This window comes from Polypterus senegalus, chromosome 2 (assembly GCF_016835505.1).
Source record: "Polypterus senegalus isolate Bchr_013 chromosome 2, ASM1683550v1, whole genome shotgun sequence".
Lineage (NCBI taxonomy): Eukaryota > Metazoa > Chordata > Cladistia > Polypteriformes > Polypteridae > Polypterus > Polypterus senegalus.
The window spans coordinates 281,173,520-281,197,210 of NC_053155.1; the positions used below are offsets into that span (position 1 = coordinate 281,173,520).

A 23,691-nucleotide genomic window follows, 5' to 3' on the forward strand; every position below is an offset into this window, starting at 1 on the left:
TTGTATCCTGCATTACCTGTGGGCATGTGAAACGCCAGCGGTAGCCTGTCTATGAACTTAATTTAAAGTTTAGGTTTACACCTTGCTTTCTTTCCGAGGTAGCAGCAGTCATGAATATAGTAGTATATGTCACTCGCTCGCTTCTTATTGTTTCGCTGCCTTCTCAATTATATAATGCATGTTTTCTTAAGCGCTTTTTGGAGGTCTTCCTGGTTTTCTACGCACTGCGTTGACAATCAGTTCACATGATTACGTGGGAGGCGTGATGATGTCACACGAAACTCCGCCCCCCCACGTCATTCCAGCTCAACTCCATTACAGTTAATGGAGAAAAATACCTTCCAGTTATGACCATTAGGCGTAGAATTTCGAAATGAAACCTGTCCAACTTTTGTAAGTAAGGTGTAAGGAATGAGCCTGCCAAATTTCAGCCTTCTACCTACACGGGAAGTTGGAGAATTAGTGATGAGTCAGTGAGTGAGTGAGTGAGTGAGGGCTTTGCCTTTTATTAGTATAGATTTGTGTGTATATATGTGTGTGTATGTATGTATGTATATATATATATATATGTATTTGTGTGTATATATATGTGTGTGTATGTATGCGTGTATGTATATGTATGTGTATATGTATAGATATGTATATATATATATATATATATATGTTTGTGTGTGTGTGTAAATATATATACTGTATATATATATATATATGACAACAACACTCATCACTCACAACAGTGACAAAACAATTACATTGACAATCATGTTACGTTATTTTCAAAATGTTTCCTTTTCTTTTTCATTGCTTCTTAAACACACTTCTTCTCCGCTGCGAAGCGCGGGTATTTTGCTAGTTATTCACATAAACCTGAATTCTAAAATGCCATGTAAGCCCTTATTCTGATTATAAAAAAAAATGTGTTATTGGCCTCTGAGAAACCGATTAACAAAGGTAGACTTCTCTACGAATTACCCAGTTATGTAGCCATGTAAACCCTTAACCAGGTTACTGTCAATGATTTTGTAGTCTGTGCATGTCCGTTACAAACAGTCAGCCTGCACATGTATTAGCTTTGAAATGCTTTCAATGTCCACAAAATACATTTCCAGTGGTAAATACTCGGGTTACTGCATTATTCCATCTCCAGGCTGAAATAATCTGTCTCAATCTATACTAATAAAAGGCAAAGCCCTCACTGACTGACTCACTGACTCACTGACTCACTCACTTACTGACTCATCACTAATTCTCCAAGTTCCCGTGTAGGTAGAAGCCTGAAATTTGGCAGGCTCATTCCTTACAGCTTACTTACAAAATTTGGGCAGGTTTCATTTCGAAATTCTACGCGTAATGGTCATAACTGGAAGCTATTTTTCTCCATTTACTGTAATGGAGTTGAGCTCGAAAGCCGTGGGGGGCGGAGTTTCGTGTGACATCATCATGCCTCCCACGTAATCACGTGAACTGACTGTCAACGCAATGCGTAGAAAACTAGAAAGAGCTCCAAAAAGCGCTAAAGAAAACATGCATTATATAATTGAGAAGGCAGCGAAACAATAAGAAGCGAGCGAGTGACATATACTACCATATTCATGAGTCCTGCTACTTCGGAAACAAAGCAAGGTGTAAACCTAAAGTTTAAATTAAGTTCATAGACAGGCTAACGCTGGCATTTGTCATGCCCATGGGTAATGCGGGATACAAGTTTAATGAGAGGATGCAGGATATAAACGAGAGTTTTGATCACTTTTTAACTAAGTTAAAATTGCACGTGAAGGGCTGTGCTTATGCAAATTCCAAGACACTGTGTTTGTGGGGGATTGACGGTTAAGGCGGGTGGGGGAGTCACATCATCATCTCCCCTCCCATTCACCTCATTTCGCTCTGAGCTGAGCTCCGCAGCTAACACACGCAGTGTTACGGAAGAGACTTTGTGACGCTGCCACCAAATACTCACAGAAAAATCCACAAGTTAATACACACGCTGTCTCTACAGTTTCTCCACACTGAATCCTCCAGGCACTACATACAAAAGGTTACATTGACAATCGTGTTACGTTATTTTTAAAATCTTTCCTTTTCTTAGCACAAGCACAGCTGAGAAGCTTCGATGCATATGCTCCATAACGTGTTAAAAAAATCACGCATTTAATCACACTTTGCAATACAAGCAAAGGGGAACTTCGGTCAATGCATGATTTCCTGGTACACCGATTACATTGATCAGCGCATCTCGATTCATTTTACCTTCGCACCCCCTTGGTTTGAGAAGAAGTATGAAAAAATATGAGGTTAACACAGAAAAACAGATCACCAATTGAAGCTTTCTGAATAATCGATTCGCCATCAATAATTGTTTTGGTAAAGCCATACTCAGTGTAATCCTCATTCCATTTTAAAATTTTTCCGCCACTAGCCATGATTAAATGAACGGTAAAAAAGTAAGAGCGAAGCAAGGGTGACTTATATAGGCAGGCAGCCGATGGCTCAATAGCTCGAATTTGGATATAAGTAGGTTCTATTTAGTCGCCAGAAATATCTTTGTTAGGAATGGAAGTTGAATGTAGTCTTTAAATTTCTATGGTAAAGAAAAAGTTATGCAATGATGACTAAATTTAACTATATAAAGTCAAAAGTTTTATATATAAAGTCATTCCCGAATATATAAAGTCAAACCTTGATTATATAAAGTCACTGTCGGAATAAATAAAGTCAAAACTTGAATATATAAAGTCAGTGCTGGAATATATAAAGTCAAAACTTGAATATATAAAGTCATTCCCAAATATATAAAGTCAAAACCTGAGTATATAAAGACGGCGTTGGAATATTTCTGAATATATAAAGTAAGGGCTAGAATATATAAAGTCAGCGCTATATATATTCTGACGCTGACTTTATATATTCCAGCGATGACTTTATACATTCAAGTTTTGACTTTATATATTCCAGCGCTGACTATACATATTCAGAAAAAAGTTTTGACTTTATATATTCTGACGCCGACTTTATATATTCACAAAATCAATGTATTTGCCTGTTTGGCACCCCACAGTATATGTGTGTGTGTGTATATATGTATATATATATATATGCCAGCAACACACATGACAATGACAAAACAATTACGTTATCAATCATGTTACGTTAGTATTAAAATGTTTCCTTTAAAATGGGTGTACCCTCTAAGCTGTATATACAGGGTGGGCCATTCATATGGATACACCTTAATAAAAATGGGAATGGTTGGTGATATTAACTTCCTGTTTGTGGCACATTAGTATATGTGATGGCGGAAACTTTTCAAGATGGGTGGTGACCATGGTGGCAATTCTGATGTCGGCCATTTTGGATCCAGCTTTTGTTTTTTCAATAGGCAGAGGGTCATGTGACACATCAAACTTATTGGGAATTTCACAAGAAAAACAATGGTGTGCTTGGTTTTAATGTAACTTTATTCTTTGGCAGGCTTATTCCTTACAGCTTACTTACAAAAGTTAAGCAGGTTTCATTTCGAAATTCTACACGTAACGGTCGATAACGGTCAACAACGTCCGCCATGTTGAACTTTCTTATTTATGGCCCCATCTTCACGAAATTTGGTAGGCGGCTTCCCTGCGCTAACCGAAACCGATGTACGTACTTATTTCGATGGTATGACGCCACTGTCGGCCGCTATATTGAATTTTCAAAACGTCACTAATTCTCCAACTTCCCGTGTAGGTAGAAGGCTGAAATTTGGGAGGCACATTCCTTACAGCTTACTTACAAAAGTTAAGCAAGTTTCATTTCAAAATTCTACGCATAACGGTCAACAACGTCCACCATATTGAACTTTCTTATTCATGGCCCCATCTTCACGAAATTTGGTAGGCGGCTTCCATATGCTAACCGAAACCAATGTACATACTTATTTCGGTGGTATGATGCCACTGTCAGCTGCCATATTGAACTTTCCAACATCACTAATTCTCCAACTTCCCGTGTAGGTAGAAGGCTGAAATTTGGTACTTATTTCGGTGGTATGATGCCACTGTTGGCCGCCATATTGAACTTTTAATGGAAACCTATATATGTACTTATTTCATTGGTATGACACCACTGTTGGCCGCCATAATGAACTTTCCAACGTCACTAATTCTCCAACTTCCCGTGTAGGTAGAAGGCTGAAATTTGGCAGGCTCATTCCTTACTGCTTACTTACAAGAGTTTAGCAATTTCATTTTGAAATTCTGTAAATTATGTACTTATTTCGGTGGTATGATGCCACTGTCAGCCGCCATATTAAACTTTTCAACAGTCTTTGTTACTTATGGTCCCATCTTCAAGAAATTTGGTACACGGGTTCCCAACGCTAACTGAATCCTACTTACGTACATATATACATCCATAACCTGCAGCTCGGTCACCGTGTGAGGTGGCGTTGGGTCCCCCATCCCAACGCCTCCCACGTTGTTGGCTGCCTGCCTATATAAGACCGTCCGTCGCTCCAGTCTCTACATTCCCTTCCTAGCTTCGCCACAAGATTCACGTCTCCCTACTGATAACTACAGCCTTTTTGTTTAATCCACGGCTTCTCCGCTGTTTTATTGTTTGTTTATTACAATTATAGTTATTGTATAGGTATTTTAGACTTACTTTACATTTTTCAGGTACCCATTTCCTTTATCATTCCAACCCCCATTACCATGTCTATCGAGGTGATCAATATTGATCAAAGAACTGTCACTTACCGAGTGGTTTCCATGCCCAGAGATGGCACCTACCTTTTCCATTCTCTGTTACATATTGCACAGCCATATCAGGCTCACTCTTGATATCCGGAGGAACATTGTGTCTTATGTATTGAATGACTGGAACAGTGTTCAAGGTGTGGACTGATGACGGTACAGGAGATAATTATACTACACAGGAGCACTAGAAGAGTGAAATGCTTAAGCCCTTCACCTATGGTTCTGCATGTGAGTTGATGACTGCTGCTGAATTGTTCGGTTGTCGCTTTCAAGTGTACCGAAATAGCCAAACATTTTACAACTTTCGACAACTGCCAATGCCTCTTAAACATTTTAGATTCACAGGTGACAATTTCAGTAGTGGACACTTTGATGTTTATGAATGTTTAAACTCTCAAAAGCTGGATGTGATTTTATCGATGAAACCGGTTTTGTGCTTACAACGCTTGACAGATGCCGAATATCACTTCAACACAACAAGTCCTGCAAATACTGTCGTAATTGAAACAAACCATAAAACTCAAATCGATTATGACAGCAGCAATCCTACCTCTCAGATTTGAGACAAGATTACTGTTCACATGGCCAACTATAAGTTGCATGCTCAAGAGTAAGCTCAGCACGCAGCTTCGTCATGTTACAACCGGAGGGCCGAACTGACAACATGGTATACAAAGAGATCCTTAACAAATAATTATTGGCATATATTCCCTCAGTTTAAAAAGGTTTCATTTTCTTCTTAATAAAAATTTTAATGCAGTACTTTGCCAGCAAGTAAGCTGGTATTTTATGAGATATAGATAGATAGATAGATAGATAGATAGATAGATAGATAGATAGATAGATAGATAGATAGATAGATAGATAGATAGATAGATAGATAGATAGATAGATAGATAGATAGATAGATAGATAGATCTGCTAGTATTTCATAAATTGCAAAACTTATATTAATGAGCTGAACATATAGTGCTAAGCTCAGCAACACAAACTCAAGAGCAGTAGGGTAACACGTTAAAAGTAACGTGTTATGTAGTTCAATTACTTTCTGAAGTAACAAGCAACCTAACGGATATCTTACTGAAGTAAAAATTCCTGCATTATTATTATTATTCTAGCAGCACTGGGCGTCATGCAAGAAGCACATGTACCAAGTCCTTGGTAGGGCTCAATCACATCACCAAGTAGAAAAGACTTTACCGTAGGTAATTCGCTAAAATAAACCTATAAGTAAAGTGTCAAGTTTGACTAAACCTAATAAATTATCACAGGCATCAAACTTGTCTGCAATGTTTAATGACGTCAGAGCGTTTTGCCAAAGGAGAACTTCAGGAGAATACTTACACAAGTAAATGCATATTTTTTAAGAAACCAGGTTCCTGCCTTAACTGGGTTATTCACCTTAACCCGATTATGTGTGTGCATGTAAACTCACTGAATCAGACTGAAAATCTAAATTCCCGGTTGTCCTTGGAGGACTGAGTTTGAAGGCCATTTCATCACCATAATTGAGTCTGAAAAAGTAACTTCACTACTAGATTCATAACAAAGTGCAGGCTAAGGTGAAAAACGACAGAAAACACAAATTGGAACAACTACATTTGCAGTGTCTTTACAGTATTAATGTATTCATTACCATTCAATAATCTAAATAACCAAAACACTAAAAAAAGAGCAAAACTGAAAGTCAGAAAAACAGTCATATTTTTGAAAACCCAATAAAAGTGTTTGAGCCTTTTGGTTAGAGACATACAGTGGATAGTAACTGGGAAATCCTGCTTGACTAATTGAAGGGGCTGCAATTTTAAGTGTGTACTGGTGGAACCAAAACCTGAAGCAACTGTGCTTATCATGGAGTTGCAAGATACTCCTTCTATTGATGATCTTGAATGGGAATAAATGGACAGTTTTAAATAATCTTTAAAAATCATTACCCAACTGGTTGATTAATTTATTAACTGCTTTTCATCCCTACCAAGACAATCCACTGCAAAATTATATTTTCAATGACTTTCCATTACTCAGTTTTGCTGTATCATATTTTCTGACTTTTGAGGTTCACAAACGCTCATATACGCAGTGTCTCAAAGTTAAATTAATTTGGCATATATTAACCCCTTTTCCCAGGACTGGCTCTTAACCTGAAGGTGGTGTTTCTCCTACAAACCAGAACGGATGGGTTAATGAATGAATCAGATATACAAGACATATTCTTCCAAAACAGTTCCCAAGAACAGAAATGATTCAGTTTGGATCTGCAAGGCTAAGGAGGTATTGTAGAGTTTATAGTGGACAATATACAATATACCTTGTAATGCAGTATACCACAAATTCTTCTTCAGGTACCATATAAATTAAGTGTACCGATATGCTAAAAATGAATACAAAACTTTGGAATACATAAGGAACAAAACATGTATGTCTTAAAGGAAAATGAAAATGTAATTTTGTGTCAGGATATTAGTATCTTAAAGGTAATATCTTTGTTTATGGACTTGTATGTGAACTGTATCTAAAAAGTGAGTCTGCTCCTAAAAGAGCATTACCCAGGGTGCTATGTGGTTTAACATGATTGGGGAGTCGATACAAACAAGACGACAGGACAGGAAGAAGCCATGTCGTGTGCCGTGTTTTCTTGACGGCAGCGGCATGAATGAGCAAGTAAGACAGGGAGTGAGTGAGTGAGGCAGGCAGCGAGAAGCGCTTATTTGTTATTGGTTTAAGGGACGTGAATACTTGTAATTAATCTGTTTGAGTACCAGAGCATTAATAAGTGTTTTGTCGGATAACAGGCACATTTGTGCCAATTACATTAATCATTACATTAATTTTCTTAATCAATAACACATTTGGTATTTAATAAAACATAGGTTTCAATCTGAAAATGACATACAAATACATTACACCTGTACCTACTGGAACCATTATAAAAAGACACTTCTCTAGGGGGAATTAAGTGCATCTTTCATTTAATGCTGGTAGGAAAATAGCAGAATATCTGAATTAATATCAAACCAAAATCTCCCATGGGCAGCTTTAATGGTTCAAACACAGCTTCAAGTCTAACTCTTTAGATTTAGATAATGGTAATGGTTAACGGTAACGTTAATGGTATTTATTTCTTCGTGATTATGCTTGTCAGCATTAGTCATACAGATGCTTTAGATCTTCCACAAAGTACATCACCTTAAACTGTTGTTTTAGCCAACACACTAACTGGCTGTGTTAATGCTAAACAGGTACAGCACTTATCTTTTAAATTGTTACGACTGAATACTCTAACTGATCGCCAATTGCTCATCAATTGTTAAAAAAAAGAATTAGATAAACGTGCAGTAAACCAATCATACAGTTACTTGCAACACTTGACATATTAGACTAATTGATAAACCTTTGGTGAACCTATCACCTTCACAACACTTCAAAACACACTTTTCATTGGCTTCTACTCAACAAATTGTGGTTATTCCCATTTCAACAGACTCACCCGATTCTGCCCATGTTGTTACTGATAAAGTTCGCAAAGTTAAAATTTCAAGGAAAATTAGTTTTTTCTTTGGAGCCAGAAGGCTGCTGAAAACTTTAGCCAATTTGTAGGCACAACCATCATTGCACTCCTACACAGAAAACTTAACTTAAAGGATAAGGCATCCTTGCAATCCCTTGAAATGTCATACCAGGGACCAATATGAACCCCATTTGAGTAATCCTGTTGCATCAAGTTTAGGGGGAACAGAGATGATGTCCAAAAAGGTGCGATATTTTTTGCCTGTGCAGACAGCCAGTTTCCCAAAACACCCACCTTTTTCTATAGACTATTAATATTTCTGCTGACGCCTACTGTGCATCTGATGCCCATTTCATTCATGCAGCGATTCCTCCATCATTAGTACAGCACCTCTTTGCTTCTTCGCTGTCTTTCAGTCTACCTACAGATGTCAAATTGATTTTTCCCCCTTACAGTCACCCTTTTTTCAACCCACACTTTCTCACAAAGTAATGAAAGACTTAAGACTAGGTGGTGACCAAAAAATAACCTAACTAATAATGTTAAAGGAAAATTATTAAAAAGCAAAAAGAATCTGAAGTTCAACCTTAACTTGACCAAACGGAAGTATTTAAATTAGCGTAATAATTGTGGAATTGTATAAATGTACTGTACATACAAACACATGCGCATTGTATAAGAAAGGAATGATACTACATATCAAATATGCAATGCATTACAATGTATTCAAATAGTATGAGGCCTTTTAAAAGTGGATATTGTGTACTAATCTTTATTTTTATGGCAAACGCATATGCTCAAATGGCAACTATTTCAAGGCAAAATAAGTTCTTGTTAGTTTTAGTTTTAAGGAAAATGATTAGTTTATAGTGTGCTCCATTCATTCTCACTTCTAAAACGCTTCCCATTCCCACTGCATGGCGCTTCAGCCACAATCTTTTACTGTAGGAGTAATGAGTGTTAGGGTATATGCAGTGGTAGTTCTATACCACATATACTGCTCAAAAGAATTAAAGGAACACTTTTTAATCAGAGTATAGCATAAAGTCAATGAAATTTATGGGATATTAATCTGGTCAGTTAAGTAGCAGAGGGGGTTGTTAATCAGTTTCAGCTGCTGTGGTGTTAATGAAATTAACAACAGATGCACTAGAGGGGCAACAATGAGATGACCCCCAAAACAGGAATGGTTTAACAGGTGGAGGCCACTGACATTTTTCCCTCCTCATCTTTTCTGACTGTTTCTTCACTAGTTTTGCATTTGGCTACAGTCAGTGTCACTACTGGTAGCATGAGGCGATACCTGGACCCTACAGAGGTTGCACAGGTAGTCCAACTTCTCCAGGATGGCACATCAATACGTGTCATTGCCAGAAGGTTTGCTGTGTCTCCCTGCACAGTCTCAAGGGCATGGAGGGGATTCTAGGAGACAAGCAGTTACTCTAGGAGAGCTGGAGAGGGCCATAGAAGGTCCATAACCCATCAGCAGGACCAGTACCTGCTCCTTTGGGCAAGGAGGAACAGGATGAGCACTGCCAGAGCCCTACAAAATGACCTCCAGCAGGCCACTAGTGTGAATGTCTCTGACCAAACAACCAGAAAGACTTCATGAGGGTGACCCAAGGGCCCCATGTCCTCTAATGGGCCCTGAGCTCACTGCCCAGCAGCATGCAGCTCGATTGGCATTCGCCATAGAATACCAGAATTGGCAGATGCACCACTGGTGCCCTGTGCTTTTACAGATGAGAGCAGGTTCACCCTGAGCACGTGACAGAAGTGAAAGGGTCTGGAGAAGCCATGGAGAACATTATGCTGCCTGTAACATCATTTAGCATGAGCAGTTTGGTGGTGGGTTAATAATTGTCTGGGGAGGCATATCCATGGAGGGTCACACAGACGCTACAGGCTTGACAAAGGCACCTTGGCTGCCATTAGGTATCAGGATGAAATCCTTGGACCCATTGTCAGACCCTATGCTGGTACAGTGGCTCCTGGTGCACGACAATTCCTGGCCTCATGTGGTGAGAGTAGGCAGGCAGTTCCTGGAGGATGAAGGAATTGATACCACACTTTCCTGACCTAAATCCAATAGAACACCTCTGGGACATTATGTTTTGGTCCATCCAATGCCACCCGGTTGCACCTCAGACTGTCCAGGAGCTCAGTGATGCCCTGGTCCAGATCTGGGAGATCCCCCACAACACCATCTGTCATCTCATTAGAAGCATGCACCGATGTTGTCAGGCATGTATACAAGAACACAGGGGCCATACAAAGTGCTGCGTACAATTTTGAGTTGCTGCAATTAAATTTTGGCAAAATGGACTAGCCTGACACATAATTTTTTCACTCCGATTTTTGGGGCGTCTTTGAATTCAGGGCTCTGTAGGTTGATCATTTTCATTTCCATCAAACGATGTGGCATCCTTTCGTTCCTAACACATTACCCAGTCTATATCAGTATAGATATCCAGGAGGATTTCTTTTTCCCATTGAGATCTGATGTGTTTTCAAAGTGTTCCTTTAATTTTTTTGAGCAGTTTATATGACTGTGAAATGGGATTTAAAAGCCCAGTTTTGGTTACACCTGACCAATATACCTTTTTTTCTGAAAGAACAGCTGACTCACTTTCAAGTTATTGGAAAATCTCAAATGAGCCTTAAACTGATTCATTTTGAGTAATGGGTTCTTTCCCACCAGATGTTCTTGCAGGCCAGTGTAATGCAGAGTTTTTCAGATTCTTAAATCAGGAACCTTTACTTTGCTCTCCAAAACTGAGCTCTGTACATATTCCGAGGCAATTAATTTCTAAAATCTCCTTATTAACATGCTAGACTCTGGCAGGTGTTCTCTTCTAGGGAAGTTGTGAGTGGTGTGACAGACCTTCCATTTCCTCATTTATGTGCCAGTAGAGCTCAAGTAAAGATACAAAAGCTTTGATGTAGTTCTGGACCCTTTTCATAATCTACTATATGTATTTTTATTATTTTATCTCATACTTGTTTGCAATGCTTTTTCACCATTTCTTCCATAGCTTTTCTTTACAAGAAAAGAGAGACTGAATACAGCAGCACTCGTGGTCCAAATAAAATGCGTCAAGGCATATAGATGTTCATGGAATAGAATGTAAACTCTAACTTTTTATCATTGTCTGTTACGTATGGAGTTTCCCTTAAAATGGAATATTAATCTTGGTGTCACTTTAGGGGTTTGAACACCATAGGAATCCAATTCTGAAATCAGAATATTTTTAGAGCTTCGGTTTAGATATTATATATATTTTATCATCTTTTTGCAATGCCATTTTTTTTTTTTTGAGGATTGTGCCGCTGTTTGGTTGGTTGCGGTGTGTGTTTCCATGGAGATTTGCCAAGAAGCACTGGAGCCACACTGCTTGTAATATCATCAATGTGCTGGTATAAAGATCACCATAAAATATTGGCAAGTATACAAGACTAGATTAAACTTAGCATAGTATTTACTTTGAACTTGTATTACTTGTATTTTGAAACTAAGCTCTGTCTATAATTTTTGGTTTACAATTTGGCTTTAATGTTTGTCTCTTTTGGTTTTGACCCTTGCCTAGCTCTTTGGCTCAGTACTGTCCCCTGATTCTCACTCTTTAAGTATTTAAACAGACTGCCCTTTTTACAGTCCGCTGGTATTTCTTTTGCCAAATGGTGCTCAATCTTTCTTTAGTAACTTCTTTCATTATTAGTTCACCTGGTGGTGCCCTCTGGTTATTATAAACTAGGAACAACCTGCATTTCTTTCACACCAGAAAACGTGACTGTGGACTCGTTGGTGCACAGACAGAGGACAATAGGAAGGTAATTTCCTTTGGAGCAATTTATTTAATATACTAAACGTGTTGCTAAAATAACACAAGCATCTGAATATGCAAGGAGCCTTATTTAAGATTCTGATATTATTTAAGACATTTTTTTAAACTAGCGCCTATGGGCCCCGAGGTAGTTGCCAGACCAGCAGCATTGAGCATGTCACTCACTGTCCTGTCGCCACAGCAGTTCAGATGGCAGATCTGAAACAATCTCTCAGATGAACCAGTCTGATGTGTTGGGCTTGACTCAAGTGCAACCAACAGTTTGGACTGTCATCTGTCCTGCCAATATGTAAGTACACTGCAAAAAATGCATGTTCAAAAACCAGACAAAAACACTTTAAATGGGAGTCTTTTGCTTGTATTTAGAAAAAAATTCCACCAAAGGAGTAAGCAAAATTTACTTGACAACATTTCTTTAAGTAATCTTAAATAGAAATTTTGGGATAAGTCAATAATTCTGACAATAAGGAAAATTATACTTTGTGTCATGATTCAAATACTTTTCAGTTGCATTCAGTTTAATTTTTTGCAGTGTACAAACCATGCCAGCAGTCTGAGCACAGTGCAGTGATAAAACGCATAGTGTGGCAGAACTGGCACATGGCATGTCTACCGGCAGCATGCCAAACATCCTCTAACTTGTTTCAGGGACATTCAAGGTTTTGAAATCCACAGAAAACGTGACTTAGTTTCCTTGCCATTGTTTTTCTGTAACCTGAACTTTGAATGACAGCCTTTTTAAAGGTGACATGATCAGGTGTTGTTCCACTAGAGACTTCATTGGATAATCTCTGTCGAGCATTAGTGTGTTGCAGGGCCTTACTGTATAAACTGTTTTACTGTCCAAAAATGTGTGAAACCACGCAAGCCATGGAAATAGAAAAAAGAACATTTTCTGGAATGAGAAAACTATCAGTATACAGTATGATATGGTTTTTAATCTAACAGTAGCATATTATATATATACACGTATATATATTATTTCTCTGAAAATAATAATTATACACATAAAACTAATTATCACACGTAGTGTTCACAATGAAAAAATAATTGCATTATTTTTACCGTGACCTAATGTTTTGATCTGCTCTTGTCTTTGCCAATGAATTATTAAGCAAAGGGAAAAAATACAGAGCTTAAATAACAGGAAGTTAATCAATAATAATAAAAGTTAATCAAAATCTGGGGGACTCAAAACCTTAAACCTTAGCCTTCAGACCAGCCTAGAACAGCTTATAATAAACTATAACACTGGTGGTGCAGGACTTAAATGAAATAGCTACCTTCGAGAAAGAAAGATGTTTTTAACTGAAAAAATTACAATAATTCTCAGACTATAAACTGATAAATTTTAAACAGGAAAGACAAATGGCTTCTAGATTCAACAATGAATAAGGATAATGGCACAAAAGACTACTTGTGCTTGATTTAGTTTTAATATGTAATATTAGCAATCCTACAGCATTCTATATCAAAAACATTTTTCTTAATGTATTTACAGTTAAATCCTCAAACAACTGTGTATGATTTATTGAGAAGCACACTGACTAGGGAGTGCTAATACCAACCATCATGGTAATCTCTACATTTGAATGGAAAGGACGTGTATCCACTTGGTTTACCTTGGCCTTTATTTTGATTCTAAAGACCAACGGCTCACAGATCTTTCTCTTTGCTAGTATTTATATTATCTACAGTATAACAGGTATCTTCATCTCCTTTTCATACCTTGCCTTAAATTATCAGCAGTTTTGAGCCAATAAGCCAAGTTATTCTAAACCATTGGTTTTCTTAATCTATTTGCGTCTCTATTGCCATATATGCTTAGTTTTAATGTGTTACTGGTATTGCCTATCCACTGAGACGTCCAGTAACATAGGTGCCTTCTGCACCAAAATCTCCTAAAGCATAAGGATTCTTGCCTTGGAACAGGTGTCTGTTACTAACTCCCAGAGAATATACAAAAATAGTCATTAAAATACAAAACATAATCTAAGCTAATAGCAGTGACCACCTAATATACCAAAATAAATCTGATTGTTTTCAATCTTAATTATAACTGACAAATTGTGCTAATACAAAAGCAAGGCAATACTTCAAGCAGTGAGAACTTTACCTACGGATATATTACTTAAAAGCAACGGAGAGTCACTAGCCCACAATAGTGGTGGATGTGGACATCCTAAATATGCAATTTTAACAGACACTACACACTGATGGCAAAGCTTAATGCCATCCTAGGAATTAAAAAAACTTGGAAATACAATCTTTTGCCCGCTATCAATGAATTCATCCTACATTTCACTACAGCTTCAACCTTTTATTTAAAATGGAGAAATGAACTCTTTGAGTACCATGGGAACACAGTGTTGAGTACAGTGACTTATATTCAGGCCCAGTAACTGACTGTGTATATTTCTGTGTATGTCTGTGTGTGAGCGTTCTCCTCATATTCTCTCCCATCCCAAAAGTTAGGTTAAGTAAACTGACCCCACTGTATGAGGGAGGAAGTAAAGCACTGAATCTCTTATGTATCAGCCTAGTGAGAAAAAAAGATCCAATTCAATTATGGTACTTAGTGGAATCCTGCATGTATGGAATTTGGATGTTCCTGATGCCTTCTCAAACACAGACCACTAGGGACACTAGGCAACTCAAGCTCCTGATGATCTTGTCTGAAGGAGCCTGAGTTACTTCGAAAGCTTGCATATTGTAATCTATTTAGTTAGCCAATAAAAGGTGTCATTTTGCTTGACTTCTCACTACATTACCACCTTTAAAAGCAGTCAATTTTGCAAATGCTTTGCAGCATTAATTTGTCTAATTCTAAAAAGACCTTAAGTGCATGTTTACTTTGTAGTTTTACATAATAGGCCTGTCTCTATTCTTCTAACACTATTTTTACATATTAAACAATATCATTAACATACACTTTTGCCTAACTAGAGTAATGCTTCTTACTGATAAAGCACTTGCTGCACGTATTCAATTTATTAAAAAACATCTCTGTATTGCAAAATGGAAACTTGACACATGGCTACCTGTGCAGGACCCTGCATATATTGTACACTTAGTATTACACATAAAAATACTGAACCACATACACTATGATTTTTATTTCCCATATAAATATTCATTTTCTAGGTATGTCACCAAAATATTGTAAATTATTGTAATAAGTGCAGACCACTTTGTAGGGATTTCTGTTCACTTTAACATTAAACAGTCCTTTTCATTCGATTAGCGTCAAAAAAGCCAAATGAAATCCATTGGGACTCAATGTTGTATGACAATAAAATGTGAAAACTTCAAAGGGGGAGTGAGCACCTTTCATAGGCACTGAGCAGTTTGTGGAAAGCTGCTACAATTAACTGAATGTGTTAAATAGTTATAATTAAACATCACTGAAAAACAGACGTCATTTGTTTTCTAAAGAAAAAACTGCACTATTTCTTTAAATATTTCTATAAAGAATGGTGCCTGCTCTACTAAAATGACACAGTCAATGTGGATAAATGAGGATCTTGGGCTATGGTCTTCCAGAAAGAAAGGCTTAGGCTGTTAAAAATAAAACTGTTCTTAAATGTCAAATTCTCATTTTTTCATTTGACATCTCACAAGATCAGGGCACTATAAAACTGCTTGCGTACCTTTTTTTACAACACAGTTAGTTTAACTGACCGGCTCTGGGTTACTCAATGATGAGGCAGATGGGAAACGATATGGAAACCTCCTGGTTTCGAGTTCAAACACTTAAACCACTGCACCAAAATGTACTCTTGAAGAGGGTTTGTTCTGCCCGGTTTCCTACAACTTTGTAATGGACAAGTGGATTACAAAACATTTGGTTGGATAAAGATAATATGAAAGTGTTGTGTGTGGAGTTTGCACATTTCTTCTGGCTCTGCCTTTTTTTCTGACCAAATCATGAAAAATGAGTGTTAGACTGACTCTAAAATAACCCAGTATGAGTGACTATGAGTGGGAGCGTGACCCCGCTCTGCGATGCAAAGCACTGATATTCCATCAAGGGTTGGTTTCTGCCTTACATCCAAGGTTAGTGGAATGGAATTTAACATTAGAACCCCCTAAAACTGGATTTAAACGGGTCCAGTAACTGGACAGGCGAAAGGATTATACTGTATATACCACATCTACAAAAAATACCCAAAGAAAGCATTCATCACAACCCCCCTCACCCTAAACCCATTGACAAATCTTGGACTTAAAAGATAATTATGTGACATAACATCCTCATATCAGCTTAATGTAATTCAGGGTCAAAGGTGAATACAGAATAGCATCAGCAGCACTTGGCGAACAGCAGGAATACCCTCCAGATTTGGAATGTCTTCAGGGTGTGGGAGGAGAACTGGAGTTTCCAAACAAAGAAAAAGAAAAAAAACATGCACACACACACACACACACACAGGGAGAATGTGCAGACTTCACATTGGCAACAACCAGGCACAGGACACTAACTACTGTGCCACACATCTGTAGATGAGTACAAAAGTCTTTTTTTTTTGTAAAATTTTTTAGCGTGATATACAGTGGATTCAGGAAGTATTCAGATCCATTCATTTTCTGCTCACTTTATGGTGTGGTAGATTTAATTTTAAACGGATACATTTGCCATTTTATACATAATGACAAAGTGAAAATATATTTTCAGCAGGGTTTGCCAGCTTATTAAAAACTCATTACAGTACTTTGTAGAAGCCCAATTGTCAGCAATTACAGCTTTAGATCTTACTGGGTGAGTCTCTGCAAGATTTGCACACATCGATTTGGGTAGTTTAATCTACTCATCATTGCAGATCCTCTCAAGCTCTGTTAGACTGGATGGGAAGCACCTGCAAACTGCCATGTTCAGGTCTCTCTACTGAGGTTCTTTGGCTGGGCTACTTGGTTATAGTCAGAGTTTTGTCCAGAAGTCACAATAGTGTTCCCCTGGCTGTATGTTTTGTGTCATTGTCTAGCTGAAAGGTGAACCATTGCCCCATTCTGAGGTTGCTTGCACTCTGGAGCACATTTTCTTCAAGGACCTCTCTGTCTGTAAACACATTCATCCATCTCTCAATTCTGACCAGTATCTCTGTCCCTACAACTGAGAAAGAAACAACCCCACAGCATGATGCTGCTGCCACCAAGCTTTCCTGAAGGGGTGGTATTAAGCAGGTGAAGAGTAGTGCCTGGCCTTTGCTAGGCACAGTGCTTGAAATTCTGGGAACACTCAAAGCTTGAAAAATGGAGTTATACCCTTGCCCTTATCTACAACTCACCGCAGTTATATCGAGGAGATCTACAGAGGGTTCCTTGGACTTCATGACTTGATTTTTTTTCCTGACATGAAAGGTGAATTGCGAGACCTTATATACACAGGTGTGTGCCTTTTTAAATGATGTGGACTCCAATCACGTTCTAGACACATCTCAAGGATTAAGGAAATGTGATGCACCTGACCACAACTTGGGGTGCCACAGTAAAGAGTCTGGATAGCTACAGTATATGAATGATTGAATTCAGTTTTTGGTTTTAATAAATACATTAGCAAACCTTTCTGAAAACATGCTTTTACTTTGTCATTATGGGTTATAGTCTTGTCCAATTAAGATTAAATCTACAACATGATAAAGTGTACTGGTCTGAATGCATTCTGATACCACTGTGCATAACAAATTCCAAACATGTGGAATTAAATTTGCTAAAGATGGTTCCAAGTGACTAAGATGATAGAATAATGCTAAGTGAGGAAGATTTTTTTATTTGCTATTAGCAACGGTGTAATAATAATGTCTTATTCTGCTTCAAATTATAAAATAATCAAAATTTTTCACATGTCCTTTAACATTAATAAAATACGAGGGTAAATATTTCCCATGATCACCAAACTCAAACCACAGGAATTACACGAAACCTCCACCTCCTTTTAAATTCTTAAATGTCCTGAACTTATCAAATTGTCACATATAGTAAATGTGATTTTATCTATTCCCAGTTTTACTATCATAGATACACAGATAGCTACAAGTGTTAATCCTTACCATTGAATTCATATATAGACCGAAAGAAAGATTTCCCATTGACTTCTACTTACTTAAAAATATTATTTTTAAATAAAGAGGCATTGTGCTTTATTTAAAGTCAAAGCTAAGGAACGCTTTAGCAATTGCATCTACGGACATCAGCACTGTGCTGCTGTTAATCCAGGAGTAAGAGCCCTCCAGTCTGCTGAGCCACAATGGCTACAAGCTTTTACATCGATTTTCTTAACCTGGGGCGGAGTGGTGGCTCCGAGGCTAGGGTTCTACACCGGCAGTCGAAGGTTACCAGTTCATATCCTGTAAACGCCAGAAGTGACTCTACTCCATTGGGCTCTTGAACAAGACCCTTAACCTGCAATTGCTTCATTCTGGGTTTGACGTTAACCTGCATCCAGGGCTGTAGGGAGGTCTTCCAATTTAAAGGGAAAACTTGGGAGTTGGTGGAACTCCAGCCACCAATAAAATCCTCACACTGTCCCAGTGAGGTGCTGAACTGTCACCCACTCCACTCTTGTCCCAATCCAGGTGGTTTGTCGTGTGGTGGATGTGGCAATGTGCAAATCAATGCATGTTCCCAGCCTTTCTCTCTCTCTCTCTTCTTAACCTGAGGCCAGTTTTACCTTCTAACTAAACTTAGAATTCTTCTCCATCTCTGCATATGCAAGCTTGGAAATTGACAGCATCTTAGATTTCATTTCTCTATGAAATTCAGAAAATGGTTATTGCTGCGAGTTACTTCAGCAGTTTACTACTTCATCTCTGCCTTTCCATGGCTTGCTTGCAGAATTCCAAAACTTATTCTGTCAGTATCAGGCACAAAATGAGAATCAACTTTAGGTTGAATGTCAGTCAACTAAAGGACATTCTTGTGCAAAAAATCCATACTTGCTCATAGTGCTCCAATTTTCTGTCACCAAATTGACATAAGACAACACTATGGAATGCTCAAACATAAGCCATTACAAACTCATATTTGGCCAAGTTGCCAAATTATCAAAAGGATGACAATAACAACAAAATGACAAGCAGCAAACCCTATGCCTTTGCCTATATGTTTATTCACTGATTTTGTGAACCTGCTTATTGCAATACCTGTTATTTGGCCACGGCCAGCCATCATTGGGCAAAACAGAGGGGCAAACCATTAACAGGCAAAACCTTTGAGATATGTGAAGAAACTAGAGCACCCGCAGGAAACCCACATATACATTGGAAGAACCGGAAAATGCCACATAGTCAGCGCTAACCACTACAACACCATGCAGCACAGATAAAACATATCAATTCATCCATCCATTATTTTCAAACTTGCTTAATCCAGTTTAAGGACATGGGGGCTAGAGCCTTTCCCAAGGAGCACTGGGAAACTTTGGAACTATTCCTGGATGGGCATCAGTTTGTCTCCCAGCATACTCATTTACTCAATTTAAAGAAATACTCCTTACAAACATGACATTTGTTTCGTGTTACTTACCCTATATATTTTGCTGTGGTGGAGAAGGAAAAAAATTAAATCTCATGTTTTCATGCAGAATAAGAGAAAACAGTCTATTATACAGTATAATGGAAGAGAATGGTTCTTTCCAAAGGCAAACAATGTGAAAAATGTCCAGGGAAAAAAAATTCTCATGTACCTTGTGTCGCATAATCCACACTTTCGTTATCCAGTCAAAATGTGCAAATACATGCATTTTTTGCTAAACTTTTGATACACTTACTTCTGAAAAACTCAATACGCAAAAAACAGGAAAGAGACATTCCATTAATACTGTGTGTTTGAATTAAAGACAGGACTTCTGATCAACAAATGAGGATGGAGTGACGGATCTTCAATTGAAAATGCATATCTGGATTAAGCAACATGTGTGACATTAGAATTTTTTTTCTATTTTCCATGAACACTTTTCACATCATTTGCTATTGGAAAGCAAAGGTCAACATTACATACTTTATATCATAAATGTCCATTGAAAAAAAGGGGAAAAATTGTCATGTTATTCGTGTTGCATAATCCACATGTCCGTTATCCAATTGTATGCTCAAGACACGCAAAAAGCAAGCATTTTTGTTAAAATATTATTATCACTATGTTCATGTTGCAAGCCTCGATTCCGATTTTTTGCTTGGATCAGATTTACCTATCTTAACAGTTCACGTTCAAACTGTAAATTAGGTCCAGAAGGTAAAAAAATGCCAGATGGCTAGCTTTTGCTGCTTTCGCAGCTATTTCTGGCACTGCTGCACCAACAGATCCATAGGTCTGAGGAAGGAGTCAGCAATGGTGGGACCGTGACTATTGTCACAGCTGTAGCTCTCCTCCATTGTTGTTTTGCCACACTGCCAGTGCTGGCTGATGACGACAGAGCTCAGTCCATGCATATAGGCAAAAAACACACAATTCAAATCTGAACATTCACATTCATATCATGTGGCCACAAACTGGACTACACACAGTATGAAAGTGGCTCAAATCTAATTTGCAAAGATTGGTCCACACAGCCCTGAAAATTTCAGATTTGCGTCACATTAAGGCAAAAAATAAGATTTCTAGAACTTCAGCCTGGTAATGAAAATGTAATCTAAGTTACTTCCAAGAACAGTAGCGTTCACAGTAAGCAGTAAAGAAGTATATGAATGGAGAATGGACATGGGGGATTATTTGACACAAGGGAGTTCTTCATTTTTCCATAGACATTTTTCACAACATTTGACATCGTGCAGCATAGGTCGCCATTAAGGTCTGTTATGTCATAAATGTGTTTTTCTCTCGTTCTGCATAAAAACATGAGAATAAAAATTTGTCTTGTACACCACTACAAACTACAAAATTAAAATTAATTTTTTGGATAAAATATTCCTGTAAGCTGTATTTGGAGTTGCCAATGGACTTAACACCCATTCTTTAAATTATAAAGAAAACAAGAACACCCAAAGCAGGGACTAGGACTTGGAGCTGAGACAGAGCAGCACTTACAACTGCACTGCCATGCTCAATAAAGAATATATTTCAATATAAGATTTACCAACAAACATAAAATAGAAAAAGTTGGAATTTTTGAGGCTGTGATCCACACTGAGGTGGATCTCCAATCTTTCAAGTGACGGGATTAAGCACAAAAAAAGGCCACCGGCAAATTAGGTTAAATTCTCATTTTCGCGAAGCACTTTGTAAAATTATTTTATTGCCATCAAAGTTTCATTAGATGTCAGACACTGAGTAATACATCTGATTCAGAAGCGGCTCCTAACTAAGTAACTGGTTAAAAGGAAAGTCGGCAGCCGCCGCCGGGTTTCCATTCTCCTGTAGTAAACGCAAAGCGCTGCTCTCCACACGTGGGCTGTGTTGTGTGCCCTCCACTTGTCCGCCGCGCATTCTGCCACACTAACCCAGCATAATTAAGTTAATTCGGATACAAAGAACTCCTCTCTTGAACGCAGCCTTTTATTCCAACTTGTCAATTCGGAGACAAGTGCAAGTTAACACTTCACCTTAGTCATATTTCTACCGCTGTTGGGAAAAGTGGGTTTGGACAGTAGAAAACAAAAGAACTTTTTGACAATAGTAATTGTAATTAAGAATCCCCCAAACAGAAACAGAAAGGATGCGTAAACGGCGTAAAGTGACGCGGAGCGCATCCAAAACAGTCAGCAAGTGGGAGCTGGCGTAAACCCATCTGGTCCCCATGCATCCCGGGAGATGACAGGTGACATGCAGCCCTAGCCCTTAAAATACACCCCCCGTGCACCTCGGCCAAATAAAACACCGGCAGATACTCACATATCAGATGTGGCCGCTTGGTACTGCTGGCTGCGACACAGGATGGAGTGGCCACATGCTTGGCCCATTGCTCATGTTGGTTTCTTCTGACCCGGGATGTGGAGAAGTCCTGTTTTACGCAGTGCACGTCTCTAATGCCCGCACCTGCTAGACCCCTTCGAACTAGCGGAGAGGGCGACTTGGCGACCGAGCAGGCAGCTCGTGTCTTCGAGAGTGCGCGCGCGCGAGCGAGTGAAACGTTGAGAGCGCGCTGCGCGCCGCCTGGCGCTTCTGCTCCCACCCCGCGCTGTGGGAGTGGATTGGGAGAGATGCTGTAATGGATCAGACCCGAGTGCAGCATCTGAAGAGCGAGCGCGCACCAGTAAAGACAAGGATATCGGCTCTCGGGAAAGCCTCTGGGGTCCAGAGCGGCTAATCAATGCTGAGGCTGCAATAATTGAGGCTGCTTGTCCAGGGAATTGCTAACAGCTGGATGCGTAAGCTCGCGCTTCCCATCTCAGTAACGGTTCAGTGTGTTTGGATTCCTATTTGTTTCCATACAAACCTGGCCCGTTTTATGGGAGTGTGCACTGCCCAGGAGAGCCACTGGTTAAACAAAATAATAATTTAAAAAGCGTGTAATCACAACACCTTATTAAGAAAATGAAGCGTGTGAGTATAGATGTACAGTGGTGTGAAAAACTATTTGCCCCCTTCCTGATTTCTTATTCTTTTGTATGTTTGTCACACAAAATGTTTCTGATCATCAAACACATTTAACCATTAGTCAAATATAACACAAGTAAACACAAAATGCAGTTTTTAAATGATGGTTTTTATTATTAAGGGAGAAAAAATCCAAACCTACATGGCCCTGTGTGAAAAAGTAATTGCCCCCTTGTTAAAAATAACCTAACTGTGGTGTATCACACCTGAGTTCAATTTCCGTAGCCACCCCCAGGCCTGATTACTGCCACACCTGTTTCAATCAAGAAGTCACTTAAATAGGAGCTGCCTGACACAGAGAAGTAGACCAAAAGCACCTCAAAAGCTAGACATCATGCCAAGATCCAAAGAAATTCAGGAACAAATGAGAACAGAAGTCATTGAGATCTATCAGTCTGGTAAAGGTTATAAAGCCATTTCTAAAGCTTTGGGACTCCAGCGAACCACAGTGAGAGCCATTATCCACAAATGGCAAAAACATGGAACAGTGGTGAAGCTTCCCAGGAGTGGCCGGCCGACCAAAATTACCCCAAGAGCGCAGAGACGACTCATCAGAGAGGTCACAAAAGACCCCAGGACAACGTCTAAAGAACTGCAGGCCTCACTTGCCTCAATTAAGGTCAGTGTTCACGACTCCACCATAAGAAAGAGACTGGGCAAAAACAGCCTGCATGGCAGATTTCCAAGACGCAAACCACTGTTAAGCAAAAAGAACATTAGGGTTCGTCTCAATTTGCTAAGAAACATCTCAATGATTGCCAAGACTTTTGGGAAAATACCTTGTGGACTGATGAGACAAAAGTTGAACTTTTGGAAGGCAAATGTCCCGTTACATCTGGCGTAAAAGGAACACAGCATTTCAGAAAAAGAACATCATACCAACAGTAAAATATGGTGGTGGTAGTGTGATGGTCTGGGGTTGTTTTGCTGCTTCAGGACCTGGAAGGCTTGCTGTGATAGATGGAACCATGAATTCTACTGTCTATCAAAAAATCTTGAAGGAGAATGTCCGGCCATCTGTTCGTCAACTCAAGCTGAAGCGATCTTGGGTGCTGCAACAGGACAATGACCCAAA

The 23,691-nt window shown here is 38.8% G+C and overlaps 1 protein-coding gene across 1 annotated transcript in view; it reads right to left on the reverse strand.

The window, feature by feature from the left end:
• LOC120523931 (cGMP-dependent 3',5'-cyclic phosphodiesterase) overlaps positions 1 to 22,125 on the reverse strand; it is a 798,989-nt gene extending 776,864 nt beyond the window's left edge. Inside the window, exon 1 of the mRNA XM_039745642.1 lies at positions 21,912 to 22,125. Within this exon, the coding sequence (XP_039601576.1) occupies positions 21,912 to 21,979 (68 nt within the window). The 5' untranslated portion in view covers positions 21,980 to 22,125. The remainder of the gene's footprint in view (positions 1 to 21,911) is intronic.
• Between the last annotated feature and the right edge of the window lie 1,566 nt (positions 22,126 to 23,691).